Source organism: Ostreococcus lucimarinus, chromosome 2, assembly GCF_000092065.1.
Source record: "Ostreococcus lucimarinus CCE9901 chromosome 2, complete sequence".
Taxonomy (NCBI): Eukaryota; Viridiplantae; Chlorophyta; class Mamiellophyceae; order Mamiellales; family Bathycoccaceae; genus Ostreococcus; species Ostreococcus sp. 'lucimarinus'.
In genome coordinates this window covers 36,733-47,195 of record NC_009356.1, presented here as the reverse complement: position 1 = coordinate 47,195, position 10,463 = coordinate 36,733, and the positions used below count along the sequence as shown (strand labels likewise).

General features: G+C 62.1%; 6 protein-coding genes across 6 annotated transcripts; 3 read left to right on the top strand and 3 right to left on the bottom strand.

Annotated features, from left to right (window-relative positions):
- Positions 1 to 21: 21 nt before the first annotated feature.
- OSTLU_29834 (predicted protein) lies at positions 22 to 3,241 on the top strand (the record flags this gene model as incomplete). Its single annotated transcript, XM_001416258.1, has 1 exon — positions 22 to 3,241. The coding sequence occupies one exon, from the start codon at positions 22 to 24 to the stop codon at positions 3,175 to 3,177; it is 3,156 nt and encodes a 1,051-aa protein (XP_001416295.1). The 3' UTR covers positions 3,178 to 3,241.
- Positions 3,242 to 3,329: 88 nt separating this feature from the next.
- On the bottom strand, positions 3,330 to 5,003 carry OSTLU_36495 (predicted protein; the record flags this gene model as incomplete). Its single annotated transcript, XM_001416014.1, has 1 exon — positions 3,330 to 5,003. The coding sequence occupies one exon, from the start codon at positions 5,001 to 5,003 to the stop codon at positions 3,330 to 3,332; it is 1,674 nt and encodes a 557-aa protein (XP_001416051.1).
- A 1,129-nt stretch (positions 5,004 to 6,132) lies between these two features.
- OSTLU_14070 (predicted protein) lies at positions 6,133 to 7,227 on the bottom strand (the record flags this gene model as incomplete). Its single annotated transcript, XM_001416013.1, has 1 exon — positions 6,133 to 7,227. The coding sequence occupies one exon, from the start codon at positions 7,225 to 7,227 to the stop codon at positions 6,133 to 6,135; it is 1,095 nt and encodes a 364-aa protein (XP_001416050.1).
- Positions 7,228 to 8,270: 1,043 nt separating this feature from the next.
- Positions 8,271 to 8,447, top strand: OSTLU_29831 (predicted protein; the record flags this gene model as incomplete). The annotated part of the gene is made up of 1 exon (XM_001416257.1): positions 8,271 to 8,447. The coding sequence occupies one exon, from the start codon at positions 8,271 to 8,273 to the stop codon at positions 8,445 to 8,447; it is 177 nt and encodes a 58-aa protein (XP_001416294.1).
- A 163-nt stretch (positions 8,448 to 8,610) lies between these two features.
- PRPL9 (Plastid ribosomal protein L9, imported to chloroplast, large ribosomal subunit) lies at positions 8,611 to 9,577 on the bottom strand (the record flags this gene model as incomplete). The annotated part of the gene is made up of 2 exons (XM_001416012.1): positions 8,611 to 9,141; positions 9,521 to 9,577. The coding sequence occupies 2 exons, from the start codon at positions 9,575 to 9,577 to the stop codon at positions 8,611 to 8,613; spliced, it is 588 nt and encodes a 195-aa protein (XP_001416049.1).
- A 162-nt stretch (positions 9,578 to 9,739) lies between these two features.
- OSTLU_14068 (predicted protein) lies at positions 9,740 to 10,350 on the top strand (the record flags this gene model as incomplete). The annotated part of the gene is made up of 2 exons (XM_001416256.1): positions 9,740 to 10,304; positions 10,343 to 10,350. 2 exons carry the CDS (start codon positions 9,740 to 9,742, stop codon positions 10,348 to 10,350), a joined length of 573 nt encoding a protein of 190 aa, XP_001416293.1.
- Positions 10,351 to 10,463: the final 113 nt, after the last annotated feature.

Sequence of the window (10,463 nt, the reverse complement as noted above, 5' to 3'; positions counted from 1 at the left end):
CGCGCCGATAAGGCGCGCGCGATGCCCGCGCGAGGCGTGCGGGCGCTCATGTCGCCCGTGTCGACGACATCAACGACGCGGGCGCGCGGGCGCGTCGTCAGGCGCTCGGCGGCGACGACGAGCGGGACGAGCGCGGCGCCGGCGACGAGCGGCGAAAGCGCGACGACGACGGCGCGTAAAGACGTGCCCACGTTTCAAGATGCGATTTTAAGATTGCAAGAGTACTGGAGCTCGCGTGGGTGCGCGATCGTGCTGCCGCATAACACGGAGGTTGGGGCGGGAACGATGAACCCGGCGACGTTTTTGCGAGCGCTCGGACCCGAGCCGTGGAACGTGTGTTATCCCGAACCCTCGGTGAGACCGGACGATTCGCGATACGGTGAAAATCCGAACCGCGTGCAAAAGCATACGCAGTTTCAGGTCATCTTGAAGCCGGCGCCGGAGAACGTGCAGGAGCTGTATTTGGGCTCGCTCGAGGCGTTGGGTATCGACACCGGGGCGCACGACGTGCGCTTCGTCGAGGATAACTGGGAGTCCCCGGTGCTCGGGGCGTGGGGGCTCGGGTGGGAGGTGTGGATGGACGGTATGGAGGTGACGCAATTCACGTACTTCCAGCAGTGTGGTTCGTTGAAAGTGGCGCCGACAGCGGTTGAGATTACGTACGGTTTAGAACGGATTTTGATGGCGCTGCAGGGTGTCGATCACTTCAAGGATATCGCATACAACGATATGATGACGTACGGCGAGATGCGCATGCAAGAGGAATATGAAATGTCCGTGTTCAACCTCGATCAGGCGAGCGTGGAGACGCACCGCTCGCGGTTCGAATTGGCGGATAAGGAGGCGCTTCGCATGCTTGAGGCGCGCCTTCCGTTGCCAGCGTTCGACAACTTGTTAAAGGCTTCGCACGCGTTCAACGTACTCGATGCGCGAGGAGCTGTCGGAGTAACTGAGCGTCAAAAGCTATTCGCGTCGATGCGCAAATTGGCGCGCGAAACCGCGCAGCTTTGGGTTGCGCGTCGCGAGGAGCTCGGGTATCCACTCGGCCTGTCGGAGGCGCCGCCGGCCAAGTCTCTCGTCGAGAACACCGGTGCGATCCCCACCGCACCGGCGGATTGCGTCATCGAGCTCGGCACTGAAGAATTACCACCTCAGGACGTCACGAGCACGTCTCGTCAGTTTCACGAAGCTGTCGATGCTTTGCTCAAGGCGGAGGGTTTGACGCACGCGGGCATTTCCGTCGGCGCCACACCGCGAAGATTCACGCTGAGCATCAAAGCCCTGAGCGCAGGCCAAGCGAACGTGGAGGAACGCGTGCGCGGCCCGCCGTTATCGCGCGCGTTCGAAGAAGACGGTACGACTCCGTCTAAGGCTGCCCAAGGATTTTGCAAAAAGAATGGCGTGGACGCCGGCGCATTGGAAAAAGATGGCGAATACGTGTGGGCCGTGGTGAAGAAGGAGGGACGTTCAGCCGTTGCTGTCCTCGAAGAAGCTTTGCCGAAGATTATCGCGGCGATCAACTTCCCGCGTGCCATGAGATGGACCACGAACTCGGAAGCTGCGTTCTCGCGGCCGCTCCGTTGGCTCTTCGGCGTCCACGGCGACCATCACCTGACGTTTGAGGCTCTCGGCGTGCACAGCGGAACGACGACGCGTTTGTTGCGCACTCGAGGCGATGTAACCGACACATACTCTGCGGCTAATGCAGCGGAATATCACGCCTTACTGGCGAAGGATTCGATCGTACTGAGCTTTGAAGATCGTATGTCGAGCATCTGGAGCGAGGCGAAAGCTGCAGCGAAAACCGTCGGCGGCGAAATCCCCGATAGCGCCGGCGAGGGCTTGCTCGAGGAAGTCGCCAATTTGGTCGAAGCGCCCAATTTAGTCATGGGAGATTTCGAAGAAGCGTTTTTGACGCTCCCAAAGGAAGTGTTGGTGATGGTTATGCGCAAACACCAGAGATATTTCCCCGTCGAAGGCGCGGACGGAGCGCTCAAGCCGCACTTCATCACCTTTGCCAACGGTTCTTGCGACAAAGGCGTGGTGAAGCACGGCAACGAGGCCGTGCTTCGAGCGAGGTACGAAGACGCTAAATTTTTCTACGAGACCGACCTGAACAAACCGTTGGCTGAGTTCAAGCCCGAGCTCAGTGGTATCACGTTCCAACAAGAACTCGGGAACATGTTGGAAAAGACTCAACGCGTCGAAGGCTTGGTCGCGGACGTCGCCGCAGCGCTCGGATACGGACCTGATGTCGTCGCTCCAGCCACGGTGGCGGCGGGTTTAGCGCGTGCAGACTTGGCGACGGCCATGGTGATGGAACTCACCGCGTTGGCTGGGACGATGGGCCGTCATTACGCGCAGAAAGAAGGCTTGCCCGCGAATGTGAGCGAAGCCATCTTCGAAGCGTGCTTGCCGCGAAGCGCGGGCGATGCCCTCCCGAGTACCCCAGCAGGGATCACTGTCGCCGTTGCCGATCGTCTCGACACTCTTATTGGATTGTTCGCCGTGGTCGGTGGCCCGAAGGCTTCTGCTGATCCCTTTGGTCTTCGTCGCGCGGCGTACGGCTTGGTTCAAACCATCGTGAATTCAGGAGCGACGTGTGATTTGCGCTCGCTGATCGAACTCGCTGCGGCGAAGCAACCAGTGGAGGTTTCAAATGAGCGCATCGAGGAGTGCGTGACGTTCATCACGCGTCGTTTGGAGCAATTATTCATCGACGCTGGTAACGATGTCGAGTGCGTGCGTGCCGTTTTGAAGGAACGCGGCGGCAGTCCGGCGCTGGCGAGCGCGTCCATCTCTGAGCTCGTCGCCGTGGACGGAAAGGCGCTCGAGACTTGCGTGCGCGTCCTCAGCCGACCAACCCGCTTGGTTCGAGGCAAAATGGGCGCCAACGCGGACTTGCGTATCAACGAAGCGAGCTTTGAGTGCGAAGAAGAGCGAGCTTTGCACGCGGCGTACGTCGCCGCTCGAGCCAAAATTGTCGACGGGTGCTCGGTGACCGATATGATCTCCGCCGTGTGCGAAATGGACAACGCCGCGACAGCATTCTTCGACAACGTATTTGTGATGGCGGATGATGCTGAGTTGAAGCGCAACCGCATGGCGCTGTGCGCTGCCGTAGCCAGTTTGCCGTCAGGCGTTTTAGATTTCGCCGAGCTTCCGGGGGGTCTATAGGAATTCATTAGCTGCGCGAAGCTTAGTGTGATATTATACATTTCATTCACATTGAAGATCTAAAGTACAACAGCTGACATGATGATTGTCGTTCATTTTTTGAATTAGTACAACAGTGGTGAAAGAATTTGTTGTAACAGCGGCGCGGGGAATTAGATCATCCGAACCGTGGTCCTGTCGACGGCGTCCGTCTTCGGCAAAGCGTGAATTTCGAGGTTCAAATCCTCGAACACAGACACGTCATCCGCCTCGTCCCAGCTTTTGTTTGGCGACAGAATACGCGTGCGGTTTACCTCGATGACGTCACCCATTTTCAAGGTCGTCGAGGATGCGTTTGCAGTCGCGATGGATTTTTTGTTGACGCGCACGCTCGAGACGCGGTAAAACTCACTCGATCGCGCCCCTCCAGGGACGTGCGCGTCTTCGAGCTTAAGATCAGCCAAGGTGGAGTTTTGCGCAATCTCGCGAACCGCCACAGCGCCGTCGACGACGGTGATGATGTAGTTCGGAGAGTCGTCTTCCACTTCGCACGACTGGCAAAAGCCCTCCTCCCGACTGTACGCACAGTCGGCGGAGTGCGTCGGGAACATGCAAGGTCGAAGCGCCGCACCGCAGTCCACGGCGTGCGCCACGCGCGCGGGACGAATCTTTTGCTGGTCATCGAGTTCGTTTTGCCACGTCAACATGAAGCGCGCCCACTGAATTTGCTGATCCACCTTGGCGCTCGTAGCCGATTTCTCGTGCTCCTTGTAACGCCAGTGAGCGGCGACGCCAAATTCTGCGGTTCTGTGCATCGAGGCAGAACGAATTTGAATCTCAAACGTGGTTTCGTTTTCGTCTCGAACGACCGCGTGCAAGGATTGGTACCCGTTCGCCTTCGGATTCGCGATGTAATCCTTCGACCTGCCTTCGACAGACTGGAAAGTCGACAGCGCGATTTCAAGCGTCTCTCGGCACGTTTGCTCAGACTCGGCGTCGTTATCGCCGTCGGCGACGATGATTCGAATGGCGCGCAAATCCATGATGTCTTCGAGCTTTTGGTTCTTGGATAGCATCTTCTTGTACACTGAATACACTGACTTTTGACGTCCGCACAAGTCGACGACTTGCGCACGGCGGGACGAGAGTTCTTCGTCGAGCTTGTTCAGCGCGGCGACGATTGACTCGCGCTGATCGAGCGTCTGAGACAGCTCTGCGTACGCTTGCGGATTCATCCATTTGAATGTTAGATCCTCGAGCTCGTTCTTCACGCTGAAAATCCCCAGGCGCGCGGCGAGAGGGGCGTAAATGGTGAGCGTCTCATCCGCGAAGGCTTGTTGCTGCGACTGAGGCGCGCTCGCCAAGTTGCGCATCTTTATCAGACGCGCCGCGAGCTTGACGATCACCACGCGCGCGTCTGTCATCGCAAGTAACATTGCGCGGAACTGCGCGCGTTCGTTGAAATCCAACACGCGCCCCGACGCCCGATGAAGCTTGGAAACGCGGTGTACTCGAGTGACGTCCTCGACCAACGCGACGACTTCGTCTGAAAATCTCTTGCGCAAGTCCTCCTTCGTGCTCGACGTCACGTCCAAGGTGTCGTGCAACAGTCCCACGGCCACGGTTTTAGCGTCCATACCGAGCTTAGCGAGCGTGATGGCGGTGTCCACGCATCGATCAAAGTGCGGTCCCAGCCCCGGCCCCGCGTGCGACTTGGCGGTGAAATCAAACGCCTCTCGCACCGTCGGCTCGGCGAAAATTTCCGGCGCCGTCGTCAACGCGCGGCGATACGCCTCGCTATCGAAGACATCGCACGTAAACTCACCCGCGAGTTCGGCGCGAAGCATCCCGATCGGCGGCTTCGCCGACGCGCGTTCGCTCCCCGCGCCTCCGCCGACTTGGAACCCAATCTTCACCGTCGCCGGCTCCCCGCTCGTCGTGCGCGTCAGCGGTGGATTCGCTCTCGACACGCTCGCCGGCGACGGCGGCATCCCAGGCGACACCGACATCGGTGACGATCGCAACGACGCTCTCGACGCCGACGCCGACGCCGTCCCCATCGTCGGCGGTCGTCCCGCGGGCGACCCGCGTCCCGCGGGCGAACTCGCGAGCGCGCCGTTCGCCCCCATGACGGACCCGAGCGACCCTGGGGAGTGGCCGTAGATCGAGTTCGCGCTCTCCCCGTGCATCGCCGTCGCGATCGGCGACGCGCGGCGCACGCCCGGCGACGATCCCAGCGCGGCGAACGGCGCCGTCATCATCAATCAATCAATCAAACTTCAGAAGTGTCCCTTCGGTGCGTGGCGACCGACCGCGCCGCGACTGACCGAGTCGTTGACGGTCGAACGGTCGACCGATGGATGTCGCCGTCCGACGACGCGCGAGAGCGCGCTCGAGTCCACGAACGCGCGTGAACGCACGAAGCGTAAATCTACGCGCGTCGTCGACGATCGCCAGCGCGTCGCGTCGCGTCGACCGCGCGCGAACGACGCCTCGATGGACGCGCAAGATGCCGCGCGAACGCGCGCGCGATTGGGCGAACGACGTCGACGACGGTCCGCGCGTCGACGCGGGACGAACGCGCGCGCGAACGTGCGCGCGCGCGCGTGAACGATCGCGCGATGCGATGCGACGCGACGAGTGACGCGTGTGTTGCGACGCGGTGCGTCGACGAATGACGCGCGCGCGCCACGCGCGTCACACGCGCCACGCTGGTGGGCACCCACACGGTTCCATTTTTAAATTGATGGCGATTTTCGTCGCGGTATACGAGACGCGACGTTTCGCGGTCGGTCGGTCGACCGGCGTCCGATGGGACGCGGGGAGAAAGCGCGGGAAAAAAATTGAATTTTTGTTCCGGTGGGACTCGGGACGAGTCGTGAATCGAAAAGGTATCTAGTTTCGAGCTCCCGCGGCGCGACGCGCGGATTCCGCGCGGGACGACGAGGCGCGGGCTAATCGATGACGTTATACAAGCTAAGTTTCGCGCGATGACGATGCGGCAGCGGTGAGGGGCGCGGCGTCGTCGCCGGCGACGCACGCGCGAGCGACGGTTTCGAAGCGCTTGGCGGCTCGGGCGAAGGCGCGCCGCCCGTCGCTCGAGGAGCGCTCGGCGCACCGCTCGAGCGCGTGAACGGCGATGAGAGCGACGACGTCTTTGGGGTCTAACGCACCGTCACTCGTGCGTGGGTGATCGGCGAGCGTCGCGCGAGCGCGGTCGGCGGCTTCGCGCTGCGCGAGCGCGAGCTGATTCAGCTGCTTTGAAGGTGAGTTCGCGAGAAGACTTTCGACGTGCGCCGCGACCGAGGCGCACGCATCTTTCGCCTCACGTCTTCGCGCGTTCGCCGCGCGCCGCGCCGGAGGTGTCGACGGATTCGCCGGCGGCGCGAGCGCCGCCGAAGACTCAGCCGGAGACTCCGCGCGCGCCGCGCGTTCACGCGCGAGCATCTCCCACGCCTCCCGCGCCTCCGCGCGCGCCATCTTCGCATCATTCGCCTCTTTCACGAGCTTGGCGTTCAAATCGTCGAAATCACACGCCGCCGTGGCGATGTACTTTTCTATCCGCGCCAACTGCGTCGCCAATCGGCGCGCCTTCGCCTTGGCCTTCCTCGCCTCCCGCCGCTCACGATCCCAGCGCACCAAGCTCACCACCGCGCGTATGGCCCACAACCACCGCATGCGCGCGACGTGCGCGTCCGTCTCCCCCAACGCGACCGTCAAATCCTCGACGTCCGCGACCAACGCCCTGGTCGTCTCGTCGCATCGCCGCGCCTCCGCGCGAGCGAACGCCGCCATCTCCAGTTCGCGCTCGATCGCTCGATCGCGCTCGACGACGAGCGACAGCGCGATCTCGTGACTGGACCCGACGCGTCCGTCGGCCATGGCGCACATCTCCGGCGTGTTCACGCTCGCGACGGCGTACGCGTCCCCGTCGTCGTCGAGCGACGCCGTCGAGCGACCGGCGAATTTCGACGCCGGCGATGCGAACGACGTCGACGCGACCGTGTGATGGTCGTCATCGCGATTGAATGATAACGTCCCGAGCGGCGCGCGCCTCGGGACGTTCGCCATCGTCGCGAGGGACGAGGCGCGATGTGATGTTTCAAAACGCCGGTTGTTACCCCTCGCCGCGAGCGACGCTCGGCGGGGCGTTCGCACGTCACCCGAACACGCTCGTCGCGACGCCGTCGTTGCCGTTGAAAATGGAAAGTAGGTAAGCCGCCACGGATGGGTCGAATAACACCGACGTGAGGGCGGTGTTGCCGGTGAGCGCGGCGACGAGACGCTCGTCGGAGAGGCCCGAGACGTCGAACGCGCGCGCGAGCCTGTCGCGGACGATGGACGCGCGAACGTCCGCGTCCACGACATCGGATGACCACGATGACGTTGTTGATGATGCGTACATCGTCGCTGGTGGCGGTGGAGGAGCGCGTAACGGCGTGAATGCTGCGGCGACGACGACGTCGCCGACGCCGCTCGCGGCGGAGACGACGACTCGATCGCGCTGCCGAGTCGGTGCGGGCGACAAGGGCTCGATCTCGGACCAAATAACCGTTGGGTGAACGATATCTTCGAGCTCGGCGAGCGAGCGGGCGTCGATGCCTTCAGTTAGCGGCCGCGCGGCGTCGGCGTCGCGACGCGCGACGAGCGCGAAGAAGACGAGCGTGAAGAAGACGCGTCGCGAGACCATGATCGTGACGACCGCGCGGCGTGAGATGTGAAGGGTGTGCGCTTTCTCTCGTTTCACGCCGTCGCGCACCGCGCAGGAACGCCCGCGAGGCGCGAGATGACGCGTGTTCTTCGTTCTCGGGATATCAACCGACTTTCGTGAGTTTGTTGGTCCGAGAGCTCGCGTGCGCGCGGTTTCAAGGCGCGCGTCGCATTTTCAGCCTCGCGAGGGACAGCAATTCAGGGCCAGAGATCGTCGGATGCGATCTGACGCAGGTAAGCGTCGTCACGCGCGACGCAGTACTGCTCGTATCGCTTGTGTCTCGTTGTGCGTGTTGGCGTCTGTATCGAGTCGAAGGGTCGAAGCGACATCCACGGCGGACGCCGACGAGATTCAAGCGCACAAGCGCTCGTTGAAACAGTTTCTCGCACCAGTGCGATACTCCATGGTTCCCTTTCGCGACGCGTTGTACAATCTGGGTGAAGCCATCGTCGACCTGGCGTTGGTCCCGCACCAATTCCGCTGGGTGGACGAGATCAACGCGAGAGCCGCCGAGTACGCCGAGAATGATTACGACGAATACGAGACGGTCGCGAGCGAGTTCACCGACGTTAACGCTTAGATGAATGGTTGTACGTTTTAATGAAGCCAACATTTTACATGAAATCGTTGAATTATCCTACTCGTCGTCGCCGGCGATTTTCTATCCTCCCCTCCGCGCGCGCTCGCACTCAAACAATGTTTTGAAAAAGAATTCGATGTGTGATCGTGTGTGATCGATCGAATTAATCCTTCGCAACTTCGAGCTGGAACTTGCACTGCGCTTGCTTGTGGAACGTGGCGTTGATTTCGTAGACGCCGACGGCGGAAATGTCGGGGACGTCAAAAGCCTTCTTTTCCAACTCCTTGCCAGTTTGAGCCTTGATCGCTTCGACCACATCAGCCGCCGAGACGGAGCCGAAAATCTTGCCATCTTCACCCACAGTCTTCTTCACCACAAACTTGCCAATCGTCGTGAGCGCCGTCGCGAGCGCCTTGGCGTCTTGCACTTCCTTCGCCTTGGCCGCCGCCGCCTCGGCAGCCTTCGCCTCGAACTCAGCCATCAGTTCTTGGCTCACCTTGGTCGCCAAACCTTGCGGCTCGAGGTACGAGCGGAAGAAACCGTTAGAGACCTCGACCATGTCGCCCTCTTGGCCGACGTCGGACGTCTTCAAGAGCACCGCCTTCGTCTTCTTCGCCGCTCTCTTGTACGCCTCGACGACGAGACCGACGCGGCCGCTCGAGCGCGGAACCGCAGCCGTGGTCTTGGACGAAACCTACCGATCGCAAAACGCGCGTCGTACCACTCGTCAGTCATCGCACGCACGCGCGCGGAAACGCGCGCGGAAACGCGCGCTTCCCGAAAACCCTACACCCCCAGACCCTCGAATCGCCCCGCGCGCCCCCCTCCGGCGCGCGCTCTGCGCTCGACGCCATCGACGGCGGCACCGCGCGCATGATTTTTTAACGCGCGTCCCCGCGCCCGCGCTCGACGTCCACGCCGCGTCTCGCGCGTCCGGTCGCGTTCGAATTCTTTCCGAAACCCTCCGCGCGTCGCGCCCCGATAACGCATCGCGACGCGTCGTCGCGTCGTCGCGTCGTCGCGCGTCGTCGCGCCATCGCGCGCGCGCGATCGACGAATTCATTCGCACGCACCGTGTTCGGCTTGAACGCCCGAAGGCTCGCGTGCGTGGGGGCGGAGACGGTGAACATCGTCGCGCGGGTGTGCGGACGTCGCCGTCGGCAGGCGCGGGCTCGGTCTGTCGGTCGAATCCTGGGTCATCGAAATTCAACGAACCTCGCACCGTCGATCGATCGATCTCGGGGAAAGATCGATCGAGGTCAATCACTCTGACGCGCGGACCGATCGCCGACATGGGGGCGGCGACCGAGTTGGCCGTGCTGCTCGAGGACGCCGTGTGGCGCGCGGACGCGGAGGCGACGGCGCCCGCGATCGCGGAGGAAGACGTCGCGAATGATCTTTTCGTGGTGCCCGTGGACGAGGGCGGTGCGCGTGGAGGCGAGAACGCGGCGGTCGCGGCGAGGGCGCCGCGCGCGGCGCTGCGAGAACAGACGACGGCGAGACACTCGCTGGAACGCGAACGCGAATCGCTCGTCGAGCGCGAGAAGCTGCTCTCGAAACAAATCTCTCGCGCGAAACGACGGGTGGAGCGGTTGGAGCGAATGGTGCGCGATGCCGAAGCGCTGGCCGCGGGGTGGTCGGACGACGAGACGACGTCGGATCGACGCGGACTCGGACTCGGACTCGTGGTCAAGCGAGAATTTGCGCCGAATGCGGACGCGGAGAGACCGCGCGCGAGACGAACGAAAAAGCCCGAACGCAAGATGACGTGGGAAGAGATGCGGGCGAAGTTGGACGCGGCGACGGTGCGGGCCGTGGACGCGTCCGATGTCGGCGATGAGACGATACGAGAGGTCGGTAAGCGGCAGTGGGAAACTTTGTTTCCACATGCGCAGCCGCCTAAGCAATTCAAGTTTGGAAGATCGTTCATTCGCGATGTTCGTGAAAAGATCAACGTCACGACGAAGAGATATAAACCGACGACGACGAGTTCGTCGATGACGAAGACGGCGCGCG